General features: G+C 35.1%; 2 protein-coding genes across 9 annotated transcripts in view; one reads left to right on the top strand and one right to left on the bottom strand.

Moving 5' to 3' along the window:
• GIGYF2 (GRB10 interacting GYF protein 2) overlaps positions 1-27,093 on the bottom strand; it is a 146,414-nt gene that overhangs the window by 63,838 nt on the left and 55,483 nt on the right. For 5 of the 6 annotated variants that reach the window (XM_037848545.1, XM_037848548.1, XM_037848550.1 and 2 more), the window contains exons 5-8: positions 25,811-25,906; positions 18,716-18,827; positions 13,819-13,930; positions 12,912-12,952 (exon numbers count right to left, since the gene is read on the bottom strand). In XM_037848545.1, the coding sequence (XP_037704473.1) occupies positions 12,912-12,952; positions 13,819-13,930; positions 18,716-18,827; positions 25,811-25,906 (361 nt within the window). Of the gene's footprint in view, positions 1-12,911; positions 12,953-13,818; positions 13,931-18,715; positions 18,828-25,810; positions 25,907-27,093 lie in introns of those variants that run through there. The other variant, XM_037848549.1, reaches the window with a different exon arrangement.
• Positions 69-26,964, top strand: KCNJ13 (potassium inwardly rectifying channel subfamily J member 13). 3 transcript variants are annotated; one of them, XM_037848551.1, is made up of 3 exons: positions 69-183; positions 4,635-5,110; positions 26,859-26,964. In XM_037848551.1, the coding sequence occupies exons 2-3, from the start codon at positions 4,651-4,653 to the stop codon at positions 26,954-26,956; spliced, it is 558 nt and encodes a 185-aa protein (XP_037704479.1). In that variant the 5' UTR covers positions 69-183; positions 4,635-4,650; the 3' UTR covers positions 26,957-26,964. The 3 variants fall into 3 exon arrangements, with proteins under 3 accessions (XP_037704479.1, XP_037704480.1, XP_037704481.1); XM_037848552.1 differs by lacking the exon at positions 26,859-26,964 and adding an exon at positions 8,793-9,450; XM_037848553.1 differs by lacking the exon at positions 26,859-26,964 and adding an exon at positions 6,883-7,048 and having other exon boundaries at positions 4,635-4,874.

The following is a 27,093-nucleotide window of genomic DNA, read 5'->3' as shown; positions in this document are numbered from 1 at the left end:
GCTTCAGTTGAAACCAGCCCCCACTACATTATAAACAGTGGAATGTGAACTCTAAACCCAGTCCAAGAAGAGAACCTACAAACTAGACTTGTAGACCAAAATTACCTGATCAAAAAGACATACTCTGCAAGTTTCCTCAAGTCCTCCTACCTTTGCATACAGGCTGAACCATCAAAAGAACTGGTGAGTACATGAAATATTATTCATTATTCATTCCTATTTCGTTTAAGGGGAACAGGGAAAGAAAATGATTGGCAAGCAGAACAGAGCTAGTCATTTCCAATAGATTTTGAAAACAGAAACACTACCTATAGGGATACATATTAAAGTTCTCTATTCTTTTTCCTTAAATTTTCTAAATGGAATAACAGCCCTACTGAAAACATTACTGAAAATTTTCTTATGAATGGTTTTATTAAATACGTACTAATGTCCCACTACAATACAGAAATGAACAGAAGATGAAGGCTGTAGAAAAAATTCAGAGCCTTAAAAAAAAAAAAAAAAAGTGTGTCTTTTTCAAGGGATAAGAGAAACCCAAAATAAGCATATGGAAACAAATGATGAAAGAATAAAACATTTTGTTTTCACTTTTTTATCCATTAAAAAAATGATGTCCAACATAATTTTAAATTTTTGTTTCAGCAGAAAATTATTACTGAAATAGATGCTTCCACAAATAAAAAAATAAAATGTTAAAGACTCTCTGAGCTTATATAATAGGTTTAAAACTCACAGTTTGCCCTAATTATAGAGAGCACAAGGGATGATTATAAGACTCCTGATACAGTTTTAAAGTGTTTAAAACAAAACGTAGACAAATACATGGCCTCTCTTAACTCATATAACATTTGTAGTTATGGCCAATATTCTAGCTGTTTAATATGAACTATACTACTGCTTTACAACATAGCAATAAAGACATAATTTAAGCAATGTAAACTAAATGAGCAGAATGAATCCATTATTTTGATGACCAGGGAAGCAGCCTATCATTTTTATAAAGTACTATTTTTTCCACCAAGCAGTTTATAAATGGACAAATATTTTACAGCCCACACATACAGATGCAAGCAAACTTTCCCAAACTTCCATTCTACTTTCTAGTGGAATCAGTTGATAAAAATCATGTAACTACAAACCAAGACAAAGTGCATTCAAAAAGCACTTAGTGTGCCTTTGCCAACATGAAAATCACTTGGAAATTTAATAGTATAAACAAAATGTCTGCCCATCAAACACATGTAAATTCGATGAAAAGAAAATTCTACATGTATCGGGCAACAATAATATAATTTTTTAAAGCCTGTACAAATGTAAAATCATATTTAAAAAAAGAAAAAATCATACAGGAAAGCTGTTATCAATTGAGAAAACAGGAAGTATACAAAATTGTACAACTAAGGAATCATTATTTAATTCCCTTTTTTTTCTTTCTTTCTTTTTACTATAAAGAAACCAGGCCAAGTGGGTTGGGTGACTTGCCCAAACTGACACAGTCCTGCAACCCCAGAGCCAGAGCCTGGTCAGCTCGAGTTCCCCGCCTGTGTTCTTTATACTAGATTATACTGTCTACCTGAGTCCAAAGAAGGGAGTTAATCAGGGTAATCTGTTAAGTGGGGATCAACATTTTACTTCCCTCAACTATTCCACTTTACAACACAATCTAAATAGGATCTAACAAAGTCTTAGATAAAGAAAGACATTGCTTCCTTTTTGACTTCCCTGTTCAAAGGTTTTTCCACATCATTTACTTGCAAGAGAAAAAGGATGAAATTGCAAAAAGCCTAGTAAGAGTGTTACAAAAGCTGTAGGTTTAAAAAAAAAAAAAAGCAAGCCCAAATGGAAATAATTTTGTTAGCTGCAGAATATACAGAAATATTTCCTTTTCAGGTAATGAATTTTGGAACTTTTATTACTAAAGTACGTTGTAAAGCAAGAATCATGGACCTCCCCACACCCCCAAGCTATTGTGAAACAATAAGAAATTAGTAACATTCACTGTGTCAGCCTAACCGTGGAAGAAGTACTGGTGTACAGGTCTGTGATGGGCATTTTCACGTCAGCAGGAAGCGAGAAATGATGATGGACAATACAATTGTTTGCACACCTTTGTGCAAGGGAGCCCTCTGTCCTTCCACTGTTAAATCCTTTTCCCTTTTCAAGTGCTAAAATGTCCTTTCTTTTATAAAATGATGATAGTATTACATTTTAAAAACTATATTCTCACTTAGCAAAATACCAAAGTTGCAGTGCTATGTGAAAACTTTCCTCCCCACATTGTTTTAATTCTACTGGTCTGCAGATTCCAAAAGACTAGGTTATATACATTTCTGGCTGTACTAAACTCCGTATCTTGAAAGAGATCTTCCTTACCTGAAAATATATTGTAATTTTGGGAAACTCAGTGTGCCTCAGTTTCCTCATATGTAAAATGGGAATAATGGCGTTCATTACTGTGAAAGTTACGAAATACTCTTACTAACAATAAAGTAATACTTACCGAAAGTTTAATCTGTGCCAGGCATTGCTTATGGATCTCACATGAGTTACTACATGGGAAGTGTTATTATGTATGATTCCAGGCACACAGAAAACAGTCAATATATATTAGCTAATATTATTGTTACTACAATAAGAATCACATATAAAGTTAAAATGGTTTAAGACAATCAAGAAAGTTATAGGGACAGGAGGAACCTCTACTACAACTGCTAGTATCTGGCTGTCAAAGACCCTCTCGTAAATGCAATATTCATCATCTTGGGAAAGATTTTTATTTCACAAAACTCTGTAGTAGTTTTACTTTGTTGGAAAAAAAATTAACCGGCTTTACAGTTAGTCAGATCTGGATAATAATCCAAATTCTGTTCCCACTTGCCTTGTGCACATTATTTCCCTGAACTTCAGTGATCCCATCTGAAAAATGGAGATAATAAAGTCTATCTTATGAAGATACCCAAGAATCAGAGGTAACGTGATAGGAAGCAGCCAGCACAGTATCTATGAAGTTTTTATTATTATTATTTTCAAAAGGGCAGACATCACATCTCCTAAAACATTTAAAGAATATAGCAAAATGAGAGTCATTAAATAACCATGTCAAAGAAAAAAAAATACATGAAATAAAATTAGGATGACAACTTATTAGGATAATGAACCATTAATGAGCTAAGATTTGTTTTTAATTCTCCAATATGGAACTGAAATGGTTATTTCGAAAAGTCAAGGATTGGCCATGTAATATAAATAAATTTGACAATCACCCCAGTGCCCTATCAGTAGGCTCCAAGCTGAAAAAAGTACAAGAGAATTTCTCTATCATCACCAATCAATGCTAAATTAGTCCCAGGGTCAAAGGAAAGTCGTATACACCCAGTTGGCCAGTGTCCAATTCCAACAGCACAGGAAGGCAGTCTTCAAAGCCCCTAGACACAGAAGCCAGCAAACCCCTGAGCAGCCACCAGCTCCACACTGCCTCTCATCTCCTTCTTAAGCTACATCCAGAAGGCTAGAAAGAGGTATGCAGCACTGCTAAGGGCAGCTACTTCTGAAGGAAGCAGCAAGGAAAAGATTCCAGTAAAAACTTCTATTACTGAATTGTGGCAAAGAAGAGAGAAGCACTCAAGGAAAGCAACCCCCTATTTCCCATTCCGTTCCTGGTAAGCTCTACACAAACTCTTAAGACACCTTTGTTATCTTAAGGATGATTCCAAGGAAAGCAAACATTAGATTTCTACTCACACACAGAGAAAAGCATAACCACCAACAAAAACTGTTTATAGTAGAAAACTAATTACATTATCTTTTAGAAGTTGCCATTTGATCCCCTTTATGATTATCTCAGTTCATTAAACTTTTGAAGCTTTTCTTCTGCTTACTTACTTTCAAAACTAACGTCTTGAAAGCAACGTCTACCTGAAATTCCTTATTTTGCCAAGAAAACAATTCTATCTCCACCCTACAATCAAATCAGAATCTAGGATATTCAACAAGGCAGTCATCCATCAACCAGGAAAGAAAAGACTCCGTGAAAGTGGCCCCAAAGAGAAAAAAAACAAAGTCTAAATCATAAAACTCTTTGGTGTACTTCCAATAGACTACTTATAAAATATACACCTGAACTGTAGGTCTCTAAAAGCTTAGCAGAAATGTAAATCTTGTTCTAGTACCAAGTGTGGCAGTCTAAGCTTCCAACTGATTTCTACTTATTTATACAGAGGAACACTTACGTAAATTCATTTTTATTATGAATTATTCAGTATTTTGTTATTTACCTTAATATTTGGTCAAATCAATAAATATGTGAACATAGAGGGGTATCAAGCATGAACCACAATTCCCATCCTAAGGAATTTTATTTTATACTTGGAAAATAATAAAATGTCAAACAATAATTTTAAGTCACTCAAGAAAACAATAAAAAAGATATCCTAAGGCAATACATGATTAACCAACAAAGGAATGACTTAGTCAATAAACGTACAAAGAAGAGAGAGCTGTCAGACTGGAAAAGCCTTCCCAAGCCCTTGTCAGGGAAGATTCCACAGAAAGCAGAAAATGAAAGGGGTCTCAGATTTATGAATATTAACTGTGTAACAGTTAAGGACTTACTAATTTACTCTTGATTTCAGACAATTACAGCCTGAGATGGATGGCAGTAATGGCAAAGTTATTGCTCCTCTCCTAACTCAGAGATACCGGAGGATGGTCACCAAGGATGGCCATAGCACACTTCAAATGGATGGAGCTCAAAGAGGCCTTGCCTATCTTCGAGATGCTTGGGGAATCCTAATGGACATGCGCTGGCGATGGATGATGTTGGTCTTTTCTGCTTCTTTTGTTGTCCACTGGCTTGTCTTTGCAGTGCTCTGGTATGTTCTAGCTGAGATGAATGGTGATCTGGAACTAGATCATGATGCCCCACCTGAAAACCACACTATCTGTGTCAAGTACATCACCAGTTTCACAGCTGCATTCTCTTTCTCCCTGGAGACACAACTTACAATTGGTTATGGTACCATGTTCCCCAGTGGTGACTGTCCAAGTGCAATCGCCTTACTTGCCATACAAATGCTCCTAGGCCTGATGCTAGAAGCTTTTATCACAGGTAATTGTCTTTGTTCTTAAAAAAAAAAAATTGTGAGTATTTTGGATAGGGTATAGGCAGGTATAAGCAATTCTGTTACAGAACAATTTATTTGCATCATTAGCAGTAATTCCTGAGACAGAAAAGAAATATCTAAGACCAAACAACAGGAGAAATTGTAAGGAACCTGACTCTATACTTAAATTTTACCTCTTGGAACTTCTTAAGAAAAGGAGGATCATTATGACACTAACTTGCAGGAACATCTTATGCCCAAAATATATTAACAGATGGTCTAAAAGAAGCTTTTTAGAACAGTAAAACATTTTGTAAAGTAAGTAAATAAATATGTTCAATGCATATTTTGACAGTCATCTTACCAAATGGAGGAATTTAATTTTTTTTCCTTCACTGGGCTTGAATTTTCTTCTCTGAATTCACTGTTTCAACATTTAGTCAATACTGCTGAGCCCAGAGCCCCACAGTCAGCATTATAAGTTAGAGAACAAGTTAAATATACACACTCTTAACAAAATGCACTAGAAATAAAGCCAGAAGGATTATGAAATTTTGCTTATCCATCCTGTAACAGTAAGACTCTTTCCCCAAATAAAGGAGATCTAGTGCCCTTTTTATAACTGACATACATAGTTTAAAAAACAAAACAAAAAATCTGGTTGTAACATACTATCCAATAATCTGAGAAGGTTAGACTGGGCCATATAAAGGGTGATCTGTAGACTCTATAACCTACAACAAATCACAACTTCTAGAACAAGAGTTCTTAAACTGAGTCAGTTCCTGGATAAAACATATGGGTCTGTGAACTTAGGTGGGAAAAACTTTATATTTTATTCATTAACCCCCTAACTGAAATTTGGCATCTCTTCCAAATATGAATGTAAGCAACAAAACCAGTACATTAGCAGTACCTGTAACTTTAATATAAATAGAAATCATAGATATTTTCATATCAAATTACAATACTTCAAAATGACAGCAGTAAGCCTGCTACTAGGTATTATTATTTAATACACTAATAAAGCACACACAATACTATATTACAAACTTATAAAATACTCAACAGGATTCTCAATATATTTGGTCTCCTTTGTAATCCTACGTTTTATTTGCATGGATTTAAAACAATTCTGAGAAGATGACCATAAACTTCACCAGGCCATCAACATGATCTGTGGCACAAAAGGGGTTAATAAATCCTGATGTGTAGTTTGGGGTACAAGGAGGATACACTTGAAAGGTATGCTGAAATAACCTGACAGCCACAGCCTTCCAAAAAAAAAGGTGAATGTAAGATTCAAAGTTTAAAAATTTCTTCAGTGTATCACTAATCCTACCAGTTCCCTCTCCCCCATTCCAAATCATTCTCTGAATCTAGTCTCTCTTTCAACTTGAAGCCATTGGGTTGTAATCAAACTACATTTATTTTCTATTGCACTTAAAAAAACAACAGTAAGTGGGGTGGAGGTATAGGAAATAACCAGTTCTTTGTGTAAGAAACTAGAGCACAAAGTTTTACGTTTCTGTGCTTAACAAAATGAATTTTACTTATCTACTTTGAAATCAGTATTTAAAGTAAGCATGTGTGTATAATTTGAAAAATTCTTCAGGCAAATGAGACTACCAAAATTAACAAACAATTAATTCAATTTCCGACTCATTTGGAAGGCATGGCACCAAAAAACTGTATAACAATTTGATATACCCTTTTCAACCAAAGTATTGATATTTATAGTCTTCGTTCTAAAAAAATTCAATGGTTTCTAATTTAGGTGCCTTTGTGGCGAAGATTGCCCGGCCAAAAAATCGAGCTTTCTCAATTCGCTTTACTGACTTAGCAGTAGTAGCTCACGTAGATGGGAAACCTAATCTTATTTTCCAAGTGGCCAACACTCGACCTAGCCCTCTAACCAGTGTTCGGGTCTCAGCTGTGCTCTATCAGGAAAGAGAAAATGGCGAACTCTACCAAACCAGTGTGGACTTCCATCTTGACGGCATCAGTTCTGAGGAATGCCCATTCTTTATCTTTCCTCTAACCTACTATCACTCTATTACTCCGTCAAGTCCTCTGGCTACTCTGCTCCAGCATGAAAATCCTCCCCACTGTGAATTGGTTGTGTTCCTTTCAGCAATGCAGGAAGGCACGGGAGAAAATATGCCAAAGAAGGACATCCTATTTACCCTCGGAGATCATGTTACATCACTGTTTTGCATCTCTGCTGACCCGAGGTTCCAAAGGTGAATATCAAATCAAGATGGAGAATTTTGACAAGACCATCCCTGAACTTCCAACTCCTCTGGTTTCTAAGAACCCAAACAGGACTGACCTGGATATCCACATCAATGGACAAAATATTGACAACTTCCAGATCTCTGAAACAGGACTGACATAATAAGACATCCACGACATCCTTATTTTTTAACGTACTAAATATGCCCAACCAGTTATGCAGCTTCTTTTCCTTCATCATAGCTCATGTCTTCTTTTTTTATTGTTTCTAATTCTGATCATGTCTCAAGATTACATAGGTGATCACACCTATGTCCACAAAAAATGGCTAAGCTAACAATAGACAATCTGGAAATGTAACATTCTACTTTACAAAGACTGTGTCTGTGGTTATCTGCTGAAATCAATTACTCAATCTGACAGAGATTTAAACATTGCTGGTGAATTTGTAAGTAATGAAGGTGCAATGGGCAGTGAAGTTTAAAACACATGAACTCTAAGAAAATCAACCATAAATCTGTCATTCACATCTGCAAGTTGAACCAACAGTCTTGTTTCAAACTTAGCTCCCTGAGGAATGATGATTTCACAATATTTAGTGAACATCCTTTAAAAACCATTACTTTTGTCAAGGCAGCAAAACCGAAAAAGTATTACCCCTTTAATTTTTAACAGGAAAAATAGCAAATTATAGATTACATGTAACCCTAAAAGCATTTGAACATGACAAACACAAACATAAAAATGTTCATATATTTGTGGGAGAAAGTGATAAGGCAAATATGATAAGCTCCAGCATGAACAAAACTTGCAGGGTGGTATTTTTGGCTAGGAGATGTAAATTATATCTACTTTAAAGCTACCCTGCACAATAATCAAATAGCAATTTAAAAATTATAATCAACTATTCATCTAAATGGCTTCAGACCTAAATAAAAATATTTCCTTCTACCAATGACCTACTCAATGGTTACAAAAAAAAAAAGCTCTATATAATTCATAAATGCAAATATATTTTTATAGATATAAATGCTTAGCTAGATATAATCTGACTAGGAAAAAAATTTCCCTAATAGATACAGCAAAAAATAATAAGTCAACAAAGTATTTTCAAACCCAAATTCCTGTTTCCAACTTCAAATAGTTTTTTCTATAAACACAAAATGAGTGTTTATTCACCAGCAGGAGGCTGGACTAGATGAACCCTATTACTTCTTTCCAAATCTAATACATCATGAAAACCATGCTTTCTCTGCTGTTTCATTTTTTATTATACACATACTAAGATGAACCCCATTTCCCTTTCCTTACAATTTAAGACAATCCTTTGCATACTTTCATTTCAATTGAAAAATGAAACTGTCCTCAAACATAAAACAAGAATCAGAAGAATCAGCCTATCAGGTTTCAAGGTTCATGCTGCTCTTCTTTTCTGAAATCTCCCTTATTCAGATTTATGTCAGAAAAGAGAAAGATTAACCTTCCCCACTGGTGATGACCCAAGCAGGAATCATCTCTTGAAACAGCTGAATAAAAGCAAGCAGTTGTGAAGAGCAGAGCAGAGCACAGCAGCAAGTCACATTTTTCTACTCTCTGACCAAAGGAAAAGAAAATAAAGAAGAACTCTGGAGTGGTCTAAGAACCGATAATAGCAGACGAGTATCAAGAACACAGTAACTTAATTATTGCAAACTTTTGCTGTCTGAAAATCTCAGGCATTCTTAAGTACTAGTCAAACCAACAGATTCTTTTTCAATCCAAGACTGTTGTAACATGTATAGACAGCAGGAATTATTTCCATAATAAATTAACAAGATTCACCTAATCTGTGAAAATAAAGTAGTATCTAAAATTTATATGGTATGTTTTTTTCATAAGAGTTCTTATGTCACTTACATAGATCACAAATTCAACAGTTAAGTGAAGCTGCCCAAAGTGACACAACAAGTAAACAAACAAGATCTGCGATCTAAGTCTCCCTATAGATGCAGTATGACCTCCATTTAAATCAGATGAGTCTCATGTTATCCTTAATGTTTACAGATAAACTTTCCATTTGAAAACCAGATACAAACCCCAACCCCCCCCCCCGAAAAAAAACCTGTTGTCATATGAATGCTATGTAATGCTATGTAATAAATTTTTTACAAATAGAGCAACTAAGAAATGCAACCAAGAATTTCTGTCTAGGGGGTAGGAAACTTCTGGGAGCTTCAAAGAATCAACAGTTCCTAGGTTAAGGATTAAACTTTCTACAAAAACACCATTATCCTCTAGGGGGAATGGAGGAGCACATGGAAAGAAGGACGCAAGCATGGCAGCGCTGCGTTCTGGGATGTGCAGCCCACTAACCTGGGCCCCTGTGGGCACAATCATGTTTTCTCAGATACATGATAAGGAAGACCATTTTGGAACTAACTTAGTGCTTTTGGAAATCAGTACAAAAGCCTGAGAGTCCTAACAAACTGAAGACAGCTAGTTGCTAAAAATCATAAGATTCTAGTTTTATGTACGTAAAAGCCCATTTTACCAACTGCTAGAAGCAGCCCAATAACCCGAAACTGCTCTCTATTTCAAATTATATCACATCAAAATGTACTAATTAGTATCACACTGCGATAAGCCTTTGGTAACTCTGGGTCATTTTTTATTTTTTAATGATCTATTCATTTTATCCTTTCAGAATCTTACCATACGATGGTCACCTGGATTATCTCCCCCTATGCAGCAATCAATTCCTATTGGATGGGAATTTTAATTCCAATATCACACACTTTTTAGGCCTTTTTCCACCTCTTCATTCTCCCAAGGGGGTTCACAGAAGCTACACATAATTCTGATCAAGGTATCTGAAATTCCACCCATGTTTAAGAGCAAATATATGACATGACCCATCTCTAAATTTAGAAAGAACAAATCATTCTTGAACCTTCAGTACCCAAATTATCTTACTTTGATGCCATAGGACATCACACAATTAATCAATACATCGTGTCCTAGCAAACGAGTTTAAAACCGTTATTCTTGGAGAATGTAAGATACAAATACGTGTTGTTTTTTTCTAAAATCCATGTATTATTTTCAACAAAAATGGATTGCTTACAAAAAGAAAAAGCTCGGTCATTAGCACAGTTAATACAACAATCTTAAGTAAGCATCTTACCAAAAATCATTCAATAAAAGCCACTATGATATATTCTAATAATATATATATTTGAAAACAGCTCTGATACTTGGAAGTGAGAACAACTTTCTTAATATTTATAGCCACTTCATGTCAATTTGGTTATATGTAATTTGCCTTTTCAAATACATACCTTTAGGGTGGCAAAGAATAGATACTTTACTTAATAGAGGGTAACTGGGGAAATTACCGTAATTGGATTAACATAGCTAAAATGAGAATCACAAATAATAATGAAAAGAGTTTATCTATTCCAAACCACCAAAGTGTAAATATATGTCAAATAGTTAAAATCAGGCTTTTCTCAAGGAACTAACTACTTTCCTAAGGCCACCTAAGTCATTTTTAGATAACACTAATTATTAGATCTTTGAAAGATTGTGTCTAACATCAGCTTCCTTGAATTTTCCATCATTCAGCCCCTTTTCAAGTCTAATTCCTCTTTCACATGATAGTTAAGCAAATATTTGCAGACAGTGACCCTATAAACCCTTCTTCCCACTCTGTCCTGTCCACAGTCTTGTTTCCCATCTGAATTGTCCTGTTTCACTCTTGCATTCCCTATCATAAGAATTCAAATTCCCTGGCCATCCTACTCTAACTTATGGACACCCCTTTCAAGGGATCCTGTGACTACCAAAAGACAGTGAGATTCTCTATCATGTGACTCACTGAAGACACATGAATTCCAGCAAATGCTGACCGAGGCTATATGGACTCCATCTTGTTCCTGATTTAAATTCAGCACTGAGTGCTGTGCCTTTCTCCAGAAGGCTGCTATTACTCACAGCACTTACATCTATTTAATTCTATAGTTTATTTGTATGAGACTTTGCATTTTCTACTGTTACACTTTCATTTGATTGGATCTGTCTCTTGCTCCACATTAATTCTGATCCCAAGTTCAACTGTGCCATCCCACAGCTATCCCTGTTGACACTGAATGATATGAAAACCTGATGAACAAACCAACACTGTCCTCCAAAGAAAAGGAACATTAATTTAGTACCTTGCACAAGTCCTGACACATGAGTAGGAAACTCAATTATTTTGTGAATGAATAAATGAGTCCATATACTCTTGTTTAATCCTAAAAATTCTGTAAGGCATCATCACCTCCATTTTATTGATGAGATCAATGAATACAAGAGAGTGTAAATTACCCAAGATCCCAGGTCTTCCGATTCCAAATCCTTTACCGTTTATACTACCCGCATCACCTCTCCATCATATTCACTTGCAAAATTACTTAATGAGCAAGGTTGGACTGAGGTCCTGAAAAATTTCCCAAGAAAATACTCATCCAATAGTCTAAAATATGGGTAAAGACATTCAACTGGCAATAAGTTATCTACCCACTCTGTTCCAAATTAATTCATACTATACTCATTTAACAGCTTTCCATTAATATAAATACAATTGACCATTCCCAATGTCATGTTAATGAAATGAGGAATTTAAATCACTAATATGTTAAAATGAGTATTAAATGGAACAGTGATACAAAGCTTATTGTTATAACTACTAAATGTTTAAAAACAATCTGTAAATCAGTCCCTGGATGATATTTACATATTTAACATCTGTTTATGAGAAATGGTCAAGATATAGTCATGCTCTGGAGAACATTTTTGTTACTTCTAGAAATCTGGAACTTGTATGGTAATTTTCCTAACTACAACAGTACTATAAATTGGACTTTTTTTCTCTCAGATAGTAATAACTACTGGTAGTTTGTAGAGTATCTGTAATCAGTCAGTAAACCTATCTTACTCAAAATTTTCTTTAATATAAACTACAGTTAATTCCCCATAGACTTTGAAATACTGTCCTTCAATGTAATCCTCTTAATTCAGTGGATCCCTTAATTGTATATAGTATTCTGATTGCTCTCATTTCAGAATAAGGAAAAAAAAAAGGTAAAGAAAAAACAGCAAAAGAACAGATGAACAGATGACTGAAGTAAGAACATTTATATTGTTAGACTTTGCTCTCTGATCAGAAGCAAAGATTCCAGCATTTCCTTTCTCTTCTCATCCGTGAGATACTATCTACATTGGAAAAGGAGTTACTAAATTAGCTCCTAACTTTAAATTTCAGTTCACAAAATGGCCTTAATAAAGAATGCATATCCTTGCAGAGAACACACAGACCTAAAAAGTTAAGTCAAGTAAATCTTAATGGTTGCATTCAGCATTTCTAATTTCATGCAACACTGGCATTGAATGACCAGGGAATTCTATCTGCAAGCAATGCTACAACCCCATCTACTGGAGATGTGCAGGCAACTGAGTCAATCTGTAGTAAATTTATCCTATGTGTGACCCTTGTTAAGAACAACATGGAAGTCCATATAAAAACATTTCAAAACAGTAAGAAAATCTTACCTACATCTTTTCGTCCTGGCTTTTCAAAACGTCTGTCACCCCTACAAAGATAAAATAAGTTTCAAACAAGACTTTAGAGTTATACAGAAAGCTCCCATCCATGATACCCACTTTCCTGTCTTACTTTAATAGCATGTCTTCCTTTATCAAACTGTAAAACAAATACATGGTTATTGCCTAACATTTGCAAAATACAGGGGAAAAAAACACAAAAATATCCAATATGTAACCAACCAAAAGCTAAGTTATACTGATAACTCTTGTACATACAATTTTTTAAATACTGGAAATAAACTGGAATTTTTTTTATTTAGAGATATGCTGGTCATACTTTTTTATATTTTAGAACGTGTTTTTCTACATCATTAAAGATTTTCAAAACCATCTTAACTTTAATGAATATATAGTATTCTATTGAGTAGATGTACTAATATATAAGAAACCACTCTGATATTAAGCTGTTGGGTTGTTTCCAAATATTTTATATTATACATATTACCACAGTGAATATTATACATACGGACCTTATATACAGACCTTTGTGCAATTACCTTATAATAGACTTCATATACAAGACCAAACAATAGAGAGGATGATTTTATTAACACCAACAAATAAGAAAATGGCAATGCTTCCTTCTAAATTCTAATCAAATAGCAAGTCAAATTAACTATTAATGTAGTCACTAACATATTAACTTATTTATCCAGAATGTTTTCTTTCAAGGAAGGATCCTTTAAAAAATGCCTATATTCAACTTGATATATTCACTAATTAGCAGCACTTTCTAAAAAAATAAAATCCTGTAATTATGCATCAAAGAGGCTTCACCTCTGCAGAAAGCAGGAAAGAAATAAGTTTTATTTACTAAGAAATCTTTACACCAAGCTCTGGATCTTTTAGTTACCTTTCCTCCCAGCTCTGCGATCTATGCATTTCCCTGCCACCTCCTCGACCAAACACGCCCTCCACCTCATCAAAGCTTCTTTGGTAGAAACCACATTCACCTCTGCCTCTGCCTGAAAATAAGAAAACAGAGAACATGGTGGTCAGATGTCAATATTTGGCACACAGTCAATATCAAGATCAATATCTGAAGTTCTGTCTCTATAGGAAGCAGGATATCTACCTATAAATATTTAAGTAAGCCCCTTTGGGTCTTTACCTGAGAGACCAACGATGTCAGTGAAGTAGATAGAACACAAGAGGGTAAAAGAAATGAATTAGAAAACTGGTATGAGGTCCCAGTCCTGAACAAGAAAAGGTGTCAATATTAAGCTCTCTAATAAAAAGTACAATAGTGAAAGTCATAAAAAGTTCAGTAAAACATTACTGTATATTAAACCTTTTATTGGGTTATTTTCCACAAAAATGGAAGAAATTTCTATTTAGAAAGCTTGTGAAAAGGGGAGCTAAAGTTAAAAAAAAAAAAAAAAAAAAAAAAAGGCACAAATGTTAAAAGAATTTATCTAATCCCAGAGAAAAGATCATTAAATAGTCAACTCTACCAATTTTGTGAATCATCTTCTCAAAGGATATTCCACAACAACCAAAGGCACTCCTTCATTCTACCCAAATCTTGAGGTAAGAAGTGTCAGGACTAAATTTGAACCACAAAGCTGGTAAGAAATAGGGACTTAGGATTCTCGTGGTTCAAATGTAAACTGATCTTTACTGAAGACAATGTAGTTAGATGCATGAAAATTTGGCTCAACAATTCTACTTGAAGTTTATCCTAATAGAAGTCCCTAAATATGCAAATGTGTATGTATGAAGATGTTCACTGCAATTAAAAAAAAACCTAGAAACAACATAAAATGCCTGTCTATAAAGGATTCGCTAAATAAACTGTGATAAAATAATACAGTACAAAACTATAAAGCCACAAAAAAATAATGAACTAATAAAGTACCAGCACTAAAAGAAATCAACATTATCCTGTTGAATGATAAAAGAATGCCACAGAACAACATGTAAGGAAATAATTCTATTCCTATAAATCACAAAGCTGTAGAGTTGGGGTAAAGAAGGATATACATCCAATTGCTGTGTCTGGAGGCAGAAGGAAGAATGCAATTTCAACTGTCTACTTTTGGTACAGTTTGAGGTTTTCCCAATGAGCAGTCACCATTCGTATCCAACACACAAATGAGAAACCTGGAGATGGGATGGAGGCACAGGGACGTATTAATAATAAGAAGAAACCTGAACCATCATCCCTAGCACAACTTCTCCCACAGTGCAAAACCAACCACCAAGAAAAAAATGATAATGGCACCTGAATAAAAAGCATGAATGCATTCCCAAAGCCAAATACAACTGAGTTAAATAATTATTCCAAATATCCATGCAGTATTTCCATTTGTCGGCTATAGTTTATCAACAATTGACTCAGAATTCAGGGGTACTTTCATATGAAATGAAATAAAAAAATGCACAGAACTGTCTACAGGAAATCTTCAGAAAAACGGATACCCTTTTAACTAGTCCGGGTATCTATTTTTTCATCTGGAAGTAGAAGTGAGGAGTGGGGTTGAACTGTATCATCTTAAAGTTACCATCCAGCTGTGGAATTCCATGACAATTTCCAGTTTAAGAACCTCTCCCCTTAAGAAACACAATTTTATTTAAGATCCTAACACAGTGTAATAATAACTGGTACATAGGCCTTGCAGACGCTGCCGCCCACCACTGTGGTCCCCCGCCCGCAGCCACGGTCAACCCCACCTTGTTTGCCATCGAGAGCAAGCCCTTGGGCCACATCTCCTTAGAGCTGTTTGCAGACCAAGTTCCAAAGACAGAAGAAAGTTTTTGTGCTCTGAGCACTGGGGAGAAAGGATGTGGTTATAAGGGTTCCTGCTTTCACAGAATTATCCCTGGGTTTATGCGCCAGGGTGGTGACTTCACATGCCATTAATGGCACTGGTAGCAAGTCCATCTACAGAATGAAGTCTGATGATGAGAACTTCATCCTGATGTATACCGGTCCTGGCATCTTGTCCATGGTCAATGCTGGACCCAACATAAATGATTCCCAGTTTTTCATCTGCACTGCCAAGACCAAGCCGTTAGATGGCAAGTACATTGTCTTTGGCAAGGTGAAAGAGGGCATGGATATTGTGGAAGCCATGAAGCAAAGTGCTCCATGGTATAAGAATGGCAAGGCCAACAAGATCACCATTACGGGTGATTTTTTATTAGACTGTGAACAAGTCTAATAAATTTGATTTGTGTTTTGTATTAACCACCAGACTGTAGCTCAGGAAAGGGTCCCACCTCCCCTGGCCTGCTCTCAGTATCCCATCATCTTTGCGCTCTCACTGCAGTTCTTTTTGGGTTCTTCCAAGTCTAGCTGAATTGCAGAGTTAAGTTTATGATTATGAAATAAAAACTTCAACAACAACAACAACAAACTGGTATGTAACAATGGGATGGATCCTCTTAGGGTTAAAGAAAAAAAGTCTCTCTTTAGAAGACAAATTTCTATGGAAAGCCAATACGAACGTATCACCTTGAACAATATGTTTTATTCTAGAAACACATGAATATAAAAAATAGCTTTCAGTTTGCCAGAAAAACAAGTGAAACACATATATATCTTTTCTGCAATAGTTGAGATGACTAGCATTGGCACTGGTCCTGTTCACAAAACTGAAGTTTTATAATGGGTTACCTAAAAAGAGTCAGATTCCAGAGCTTTCCAGTTTGTAAAATGTAAGGAATCAGCATCAAAGAACAAGGTCCATAATCATCTACAAATGAGCAAATAAATATACAAAGATGAATCTTTCACAAAGCTAAATTTAAAGGGCTGCCCTAATGTCTGAGATACCATCCTAATCATTTGGGGCATTAAATGTACTTCCCTTAAATGATGATGAAGACAGTGGCTGACAGTTGTGTGAACTTGCCTTGTTTACACAACCTAACCAGATAAAATAAGAAGATAACAATTTTATATTGTTCCTCCACCTATTTATTTGTTTAAATTGTACCAGTTCAATGGGAAAAATTAATTTTCACACTGGAGTTTCTTCAAGTTGGAAAGAGCCAAATAGACATTGCATTCTGCCCATGTAAAGAAAAATAATCATTATTTAAACAAGAATTTAAAATTATAAAAAAAATTTTAAGAATTAAAAATTAAGTAATAAGTAAAGAATACAAATCCATACAGATTCTAACAACCTCGTTTTGTAAAATGTGCATATAAGAAATCATTAAAAACAATCACAGTTGGTTTTAACAATGGTGTAAGAAATATTTATCACAGCCAACTCATTCATTTGACTAGTTTCACACCATTCTTTCCAACTGATAGGTTAATTAAGTCACTACTTTGTACATATGTCATAATGTCTATCTTTCATATGTGCAAGAGTTAAATTTTGAATGCAAGATTACTATCCTATTTGACAACTTTCTGCCTCAAAGAAACAGAAAGCAGGAAGAAATCCATTAATTTTTCTATTTGTTTCTCTCTGTGGATTAAACAAATGAACAAACAAAAGCCTGTTCAGAAAAATTGACTGGTAGTTGCACCACACAAAATTGGTGGTTACGTGAAGCATGTAAAACAGCTCACTTGTGGATCACACTTGCCGCAGCCCCCTGACACCCCATAAAAAATACACATACTTCTTAACTAATAAAATTTCTCTCAGACTTGCCCTCAAAAGCACTGGAAGCAAAGTTGCCCAAGTGCAACTTCTCCTACTTGGCAGTCCACTGCAGGGAAACCCAGGAAATACCCAATGTCAGGCCAAAGCCAAGAGCAGTCAGTCTCATCTCCAAAACACCACTGCACCACCAAGATGAGCAGATCTCAGGCAAATTCTGGAATCCAACCAGGTGTGCAAATCCAAACTGCCTGTGGAGCTTTTAAAGCACACATATCACCCAAAAATCCTGTTGCAGAGATTAGTTTTTAATAGGTTTTAAAGATGATTCTAACAATACCCCAGGTTAAAAACCACTGTTGTCGAGTCTGGCACATAGATTCAGAAGGAAAAAATATCTACAACTAGGTAATAGTACCTGGTCATAACAGTGATGTTTTCTAGTTAGCCTCTACATCATTCACAACATCTGCATTCCCACATTCTGAACGGACTACTGAAAGAAACCTCTTCTCAGGAATGCACAGATTAATATATTCTCTATAAATACTGAGTATAAATTGCTCTATTCTTAAGAAAACAAGAATCCAGCTACCCCACACTTAGGGTCATGCCAGTCCAGGTGATGCAATATGTGGAGACAAAGCCTCTGTCATTGCAGATACCTAATTCCTCAATTTCTAAAGCATCTCTTAGAAATTACAGGGTACACTTAAAAACTACTGCTGTGATTTAACCAACTTATGAGTTAAATGCTCAAGTGAAATATTTAAATTACAAACATCAAGAATGCCCTTATGTAGCAGAAAATCCATAAACCCAAAATAGGGAGCAGGTATCAAAGAAACAAGTAATACCAAAATAAGAGTTCTTCTTCTAAGAAAAAACACAAATCTATAATACTATATGTTAAATAAATTACTGATACATAAATATTTTTTATTCTACCACCATCAGTGGCCCTAGGAGAGGGTACTGGTGAGACAGCTTTTGCTGCTAAAGCCCCTCTCTGGCTGGGGACATTCTTGATACATGGCCCTTAAGTAGCAATCCTGAGACAGAGGTCTGGGGAACTTCATGTTGCTCCAGCAGTCAGGACACTTCAGGAAGCTCTGCTCCCAAAGTACAAGGCCCCCACCACTGCTCCTCCTCCTCTGTTATTGCTCATTTCACATTAAAGCTCACCTCGCCCTCTTGAAGAACTCCGCCCTCTAGGAGCCCCCACCACTGCTCCTCCTCCTCCTCGGCCTGTCAATCGCAGGACAGCAGCACTATTTACAGACATGGAAAAGTTCCTCTGCCAAAAAAAAAAAAAAAAAAACAGAAAGAAAAAAAGAAAGAAAGAAAGAAAAAATGGATAAAACAGATAAAACTACATGTTGCTTCTCCCCACCTCCCATTGCATCTATAAAGTGGCATCTTATTACTAGCCACAGGACACCGTAACAACAGGACACACTGAGATGATCCAAAACCTGCTTTCAGCCGACAATTTCAAATTAATACTTCAGGCCAACAAACACTGAAAACCAATGGCCTTGCACTATGCTGGGTTCTGTGCAGAAATATTAAACAAGCAAACAAACTCTAAATGCTGTACGTATCTGGAAACAGGACAGTCATACAATGGGATAAATAAAGAAAACTTTATGAAAGAGATGTGGTTTGGGAAGCTCCTTCAAGACTTTGGTAAAAACTGGAAATGAGCACACAGATGTAAGATGGAGTCACAAAACGGTCTGATGCAAGACTAGCATGATAAAGCACTGTTCTATCAGAATTTTTTTTAAAAAGAGGAAAATGATCTTCTTTGCCTAATTCTGTTCACCAATGTGAATTCTAACTGGTACTTAACAGAATGACAGGATTACGAGCAAATGGGAAAGGGCCAGACAGGAATCTAGAAAAGATCAACCACCTGAATAATATACTAATGTGGAAGGGGAAGAGAAGCTTGAAAAGAAATAAATAAAATGCAAATCACTCTGTCATTAACCTGCACTTCCATCCCACAGCTGATATGGAATGGGATCAAGTACAATCAATTGGTCGTGGATGGGAATCCTTTCAAGCATAAAAAGACATATGGGGAGTCAGGAGGCCCAGAAGCCAAAAAAATGTCTGGATGACACTTCTGGATAAACTGAATATATGGGGCTTAGGAAAAGAAAAAACAAAAACCAATTATAAATATCCTGAAAATAACTATGAAATATGAAAATACTGACTCAACATTGTAAGAATTTTGCATGAGTGTTTTCAACTAAGAAAATTTTAGAGTATCCCTTACTTGGCTACCTTTTGTACACTTAGAACACAAGAGACATTAGTGCAAAAGTCCAAAGGTGTGGTACACTAAAGAAAATGCCACTTAGGCGTGACTGTAGCCAAAGGTCCTCCTGGTAGACAGACAAGAAGTGAGGCTTAAGAGTTAATATTGTGGAAGAATCCTACAGCTCACCTAATATTTTAGTCCTAAGTGGTTTCACAATGAAGTCCTGATTTGCTGTTTTGGTTCAATATCAATTGAAATATAATGTCTATACCTCCTTTGAAGGAATCAACATGTAACTGGCTAAAAACTACTATTGCTATTACTAAATTTTTTAATATATGGATCATTTTCTTCACAATAGTTGTCTTTTTTCAGAATTTTATTTGACACTGTTCCACATGTAATCTGATCTGGCAAATTCTGGAAACTTACCAATGTAAATTGTTTTCTTTTCCCTTCAAATTTTATAGGTATATAATCATAATCGAGTAACTTCAAAAACGAAGGCTTAATAAAAATTAGGAAGACACCTATCTTGATAAAGCATATTCCAAAGTATAATTGAATAAAACCTATTTAATAAAAAAGAAAACCACTTGAGCATTAACTCACCCTTTAGCACAGAGTAACTGAACAGTATTAAATGGACAATGCCTCTAGGACCACAATTAAAGCAAGACTGTGAAGTCCCATCATCTAGACTAATACATTATAATATTGAGAAACAGAGGTCAGAGCTAACTGCATTATGTATGTCAGGATCCCACACCATTAAGCACATCCTCATTCCAAAACTATGATATGTGTTTGGAAATGCACCAATATATAGGTGTGGGAAAACCCTGGAATATTTTCATACACTCTCACATACTCCTGCACAAAGTATAAACTGGAAGGAGTATCTCAATATATACTTAAATACACATACCCTTTGACCCAATATTTCCACTTCCTATATGTGAGAAATAACTAAGCAGTAAGATCTTTACCAGAACACTGTTTGTAAAAGCAAAAATTGGAAACCATCCAAGTATCAACCAATAATGGCTAATTTTTAAATTATGGTACATCTACATGTGGAATTCTATGCAATTGTTAAAAAGAATAAAGCAATTCCATTAGCTTGAACCATATGAAATTGCTAACATTCAACCATTTCTGATCTGCAAAAACTGCAATTTCATATGGTCAACCTAATGGAGACACAAAGATAGTTTTAGTTAGGAGCACAGACCTGACTCCAGGCTGACTGGGACTGACTGTGGATCCATCACTTACTAGTGGTATGTCCTTGAGCAATTTACTCAACTTCCCTGTGTTTTGCTTTCCTCATTGACAATATGAAGATAGGGAAAATATTTTTATCTACCTCACGGCTTACTGCAAACAGGCAACACATATGTAAACATCAAATGCTTAGAACAGTGCCGGACACAGCTTAAGAGCTAAGTAAGTGTGTCTGCTGTTATCTCCATGCTTAGGAAAAACAGTCAAGTGTGAACAGTATGCAGAGCACTGCTACCACATGTGTGTATGCATACGTTTTTAAAGAAATATATAGTTATGCGCTTGTAAGTGCATTAAATATCCTTACAAGAAAACATAAGAAAATAGAAACAATGGTTACTCCCAAAGAAAAGTACTAGGTAGAGTTTGAGACAGGAGCAGACTTGCTTTTCACTATACATGCTTCTGAATTTTTTATTCAAAAACATTAAGTGAAGTAATTATCTTTCTTGGCAAATAAATATATAAATGAATGGAGGTAGCTACCTAAATTGTAGGTGTAAATTATAGGTGCTTCTCAAACTGAGATATGTACTTAAAGGAAATGCCAAACCAAAAGAACTAGAAAATGAAAATGAAGTATTTTAAGAACCAATTTTGCTCTAGGAAAACTATTTTTAAAATTTTCCTGGGTATATTATGCACATATTAAGCAAAATTAACTTGCATTGTTAAGATAAAATACCGTATTTCAAGAAAATTTAAGCTGCCTTAGGCTACTAGATATATTACCCCCGTAGGGGTACTGCAATGAAAAAAAATACAAAACTCTACTCTAGGAAGATCTAAATGATACCTTAAGGGGTGTCTGACAATCCAAAAGACAAACATCATAATCTTAATAAATCTTTTACCAGCTTTAGCACTGTCCTACTCAACATATTTTATAAGTAACAAAGGCTACTAAAAAAATGGCGGGAAATCCTAAACAATGAATTTTAAATGCTTCCAAAAGTGGACCAAAAGACGGGTATATAGGTGGGTAAGGGTATACTGATGATCTTCTGTGGCTACCATAGAAACTTCTCAAGCTTTACATTAAGCCGCAGTCCATTCTAATAAGACAAATTTTTCTATTATAAAAAACAAAATTAACTTTTACTCCTTTAATTATTCTAGAATGTTGGTGTATAGATGAATGCAAACTTAACTTTATTCTTTTCCAAACCCCTAATCAACCGTTCTCAGAATCATTTCTTTAAAGAAAAAAAGAAATTTTAAAAATATACATAAACAGCTAAACAAAATATTGGAAGAATAATCACAAAAGTATGAAGCTAGTAAAATGAGCTAAATATTAGTTTCTATATTTTAAAAACATTAAAAACAGTTTGAAAGGCAACTTAAAATGCAAACTAAAACAATGGAAGAATGTTTTTTCCAAATTTGAGAATTTTTTCAACAAGAATACTGAATTGTGGAAGTACAGAACAATGTTTAAGAGTACACCTCACCACTTACATAAAAAAGGGAAAAAACACAGTTATATATTTACTTGGAAAAACACACAAAGAGATAAATCAGTGGTTTGGGACTCATAAACATTTAATTTGTGACAAGAACTACATAAAGGTAGGCGGATGGAGCAATACAGGAACATAGTTCATAAATACCATCAAAGTTAAGTTGGTATCAAAGCAAACAAGATTATTAGAGATTTAGAATGTTAAATTTTGCCCCATGGTAATTACACAGAAAATATCAGAGAATATGCAAGCTCATAGAGACAGAGATGGGGGCCCAGAGTAATGGGGAGTTAATGCCTAACGAATGTAGGATTTACGTTTGGAGAAATGGGAAAGTTTTAGTAATGGAAGGTGGTGAGGATACCAGAATATTGTGTACATGATTAATATCACTGAATAGCACGCTTGGGAGAGGCTGAGCTAGGAATATTTATATTGTATATAATGTTCCCACAATGTAAAGAAAAAGAGCAACTAAGGAACAACGACAATTAAATGCAATACATGATCCCAGATGGGCTCTAGCAACAGAGGAGAAAAGGTTAAAAAGACATTATTAGGACATACGAAAAAAATTGGAATACAGACTATAAGCTTTATATCAATGTTAAATTTCTTTAATTCGTTATCTGCATTTACGGTGTTACAGAAGTTAATATCCTTTCTCTGAGGAAATGTAAATGGCAGTACTGAGTTCCATGAGCATGATGTATATAATCTATACTCAAGTGTTCAGAAAATGGATTGACAGATGGATGGACAGACAGAATGATATGTCAAATGTGGCAAAATGTTAAAATTGGTGAAGACGGGTATATAGGTGGGTAAGGGTATACTGAAGTTCTCTGCACAGTTTGTATTATTTTTGTAACTGTCCTAAAAGTTTGAAAAGTATTTCAAAATAATAAGTTTAAAAAAACAAAAAACAAAAAACAGCAAGATATGGTGTTCTCCTGCCCAAAAAGCAATAAGTAAGCCAGTAACAGTTGGTAAATCCGGAAATTTGGGTCTGGCGTGTGTGGAGTGCTATGCATTGTTTCTGAATTATTTCTGCAACTTTCCTGTAAGTCTGAAATTATTTCAAAATAAATAGTTAAAAAAAAACAAACAAACAAAGAACAAGAAACTTCCAACACGGACTGCTCACTGCAGCATTATTTATAATAGCAAAAACTGAGAGCAACCTAAGTATCCAACAACAAGCACCAGAAAAATTGTGGATTTTCTCATACTGTGGAATACTATACAGCAGATATGAGCAAACTAGAGCTACATGTATCAACACAGAAAAATCAATGTTGAAAGAAAAAAAGGAAGCTGGAAAGTAAACTACAGTATGCTATTTTCAATGTGAAATTTATAACCCTATAAAATAAAACTATACATTCCATATGGAAACACAAATGTGTAAAGAAAATATAAAAACATGAATGAGAACAATAAACCAATTTGTAGTAATCTCTGGGAAGAGAGGGAGGGATATATAGCCCAGGCAGTCTAAACTATACTTTAAAACACAAAACAACAACAACAAAAACACCAGTAAATATGCTGGTGTTTCTAATAATACTCTCTCTATATATAATATTCTCTAACACTCTAGTCTAGGAAGATTTAAACAATACCTGAAGGGTGTTTATCTGAAATACTTGATAATAAAAATATTTTTTAAAGAAACTAAACCAAAATACAGCCAAGTACCAACTTGATACTTAGCAGCAACTTTTCACCAATCACTGCAGACAAGACCCCTTCTTTCCTGTGCACTCTTTATACAGCAATAAAGCCTTTTGGTTGCTGAAAATATCTGTGATAACCCTAGAAGATATTGGGTTTTGTGAATAAAGATGGAACTTAGCTTGATATAGAAGGAAGCCATTCACAAAACAAAACAAAAATAGTTTATGAAAGTGGGATGGTTAATTTTATGTGTCAACTTGGCTCGTTTATGGTGTCCAGTTTCTTGGTCAAACACTAAACCTAGATGTTGCTGTGAAGCTATTTTGTAAATGGGATTAGCATCTATAATCAGTCGTCTTTAAGTAAAGGGGATGGCCTTAAGAACAAAAAACTGAGGGTTCTAGAGAGAAGAAATTCTGCGAGACTACCGTATGAACTCCTCTCGAAATTTCCAAGGATTTCAGACTCAAGACTGCAGCACCTTGCTCACCAGAGTTTCCAGCCCCCAAATCATGTGAGCCAATTCCTTAAAATATATCTCTTTAACAGAAACACACATATACCCATCTTATTGATTCTGTTTCTCTGGAGAACCCTGAAACAGAAAGTATGGAGGTGAAAATCACCAAAGATTAAAATCACACCTTTCTTAGAATGAAATACATTTCTAACAGAGTTCTTTCTTAATAGAGTGGCTTCACCATGCAAAACATGGCAAGAGTATAGAGGAAAACGACCACAGTTTCACAAAAAGTGATGAAAACGTTCTGGAATTAGATAATAGAAATGGTTGTAAAACTGTGAATATATGAAAAACCACTGAATTACATACTGTTGTACAATACAGAAGAGTGAATCGTATGGTGTGTAATTATATCTCAATAAAGCTGTATTTTAGAAAAGTAATGACAACTCTTCAGTGGCACTCCATCATCCAACAAAGCTCTTATTTTTCCATTTTATTCCTTGAAATAAGAAGCTTCTTGAAATCAGAAGCTCTTTTATTTATCTTTGTGCAGGACATAGGGCACTATAAATAGGGACACTCCAAAGTCTGCTAACTTCCCAATGCAGAAGACTTACTTTCTCAAAACATCATGGGGGAAAAAACTGGTGGAAAGTTTTAAGTGCATTTTGACATAAAGATCAACATTTTCCTTTACAACAGCTCTTAAGTGGTAAAACTATCAGTTAGAATTAAGGCTGGCAATTACTTCTGAAAAACTACATCTTTCTGGACAGAATACCTCCCTGCCTCCCTCCCCACAATACCCCCACCACCACCACCAATTAACTCCTCTTCTCTTCTTGAAGAAGTTATAACAGATGGTTTCCATTGTCCTTTAAAGATTTAGAAACATTTCCTTACCTCTACATAATACTCAACAGCTTCAGATAACTACAGTAGAATTTAGTCAACTGAAAGGGAGGCATCTACATAAAAAAAATAAGATGGGAGCAGACCTGTGAGGGCACAGGATTCTCCTTAGAGTGTAAGGAGTAGCTTCTGATTTTTAAGCCTCAGTGGGATGGAACAAGGGCTTGACCTGAGGACCAAAGCTGGGCACAAACCTGTTCTTCCTCTGTAAAGGGTACGAGAGCCAACGGTGGCAGGGGCTCCTCCTGCAGGATAGGGAGAAATTCTTTATCCAGAAGGTCTGAAGGAATCTGTATGACCAAATACATGAACAAAATATGAGATTAATACTATCCCCTCCAATTACAAACAGGTAAAACCAAGAAAAAAACTCTTCTTTTTATCTATTGCTGATTAGAAACATGGACTAAGGCTCATTCACCCATAATTAACTTCTATGGTACTTACATATTTTAAGTGTCGAATATTAAAACCCCATCACTCTCCTCCCTCCCATCCAACCAACACTTTAGGATTTGAAATTTAACAAATACTAAAGTCTTCCAGAGAAAAATCTTCACATTTAACTCAAAGCAGGAGGCGCCAAGCTGATTTTTATAAGCAACTGTATCTATCCGTAGCAACAACCATCATTAAAATTTGAGATTTTCAATATACTATAAAATTAAAAACAAAGTATACTTAAAAAAAAAAAACAAAAACACAGATGTAATAAAAGTACACCACCAATGCAAAGTGTCAACAATAGGGGGGTATATGGGCAAGCTGTATTTTTACATGACTTTTTTTTGTAAACCTACAACTTCTCTAATTAAAAAAAAGTAACAACTAAAAAAAAAAGCTAGTGAAAGAAACCAAACACAAAATACTACATATACTGCAATACCATATGCATAAAATGTAAATAGAAATAAATCTACAAAGACAGAATTAGATCCGTGGCTATGCAGGACTGGGGAACGCTGGAAGGGCTGTGAGGTGACTGCTAAGGGGTATGAGGTTTTTCTTTTTGGAGTAATGAAAATGTTCTAAACTTGACTGTGATAAATGCACAACTCTGTGAATATATTAAAACCACTAACTACTGTACACTTTGGATGGACTGTATGGTACGTGAATATACCTCAATAAAACAGCTTTAAAAAAAAAAAAAAAAAGACCAAATATTAAAAAAAGAAAATATTATTTCTTACCAGTCAAATAATAAAAGCCTACTTTAAATTATACTGTATGATTTTGCAGATGCAACCCCCTTGCCCATACTGTCGACACCCCCTTTCAATATGAACAAGTTAGGACAGTCACTGTATAGACACCCCCGAAGATGGAGAAAGCGATAAAACGAGAGGAAGGGAGAGCAACAAACAAGGTAAGATTTAACAAAGGTCTATGAATACTGAAACTTTATATAAATATATGTATTTTTTTAGATGCTGGGGTGTTGGAATAGCTGAAAGGAGGTAAATGACATGGTGGA

The sequence above is a fragment of the Choloepus didactylus genome, chromosome 9, assembly GCF_015220235.1.
Source record: "Choloepus didactylus isolate mChoDid1 chromosome 9, mChoDid1.pri, whole genome shotgun sequence".
In the NCBI taxonomy this organism is placed as follows: domain Eukaryota; kingdom Metazoa; phylum Chordata; class Mammalia; order Pilosa; family Megalonychidae; genus Choloepus; species Choloepus didactylus.
The sequence above is the reverse complement of the archived record's forward strand: the minus strand, read 5'-3'. Positions and strand labels throughout refer to the sequence as shown.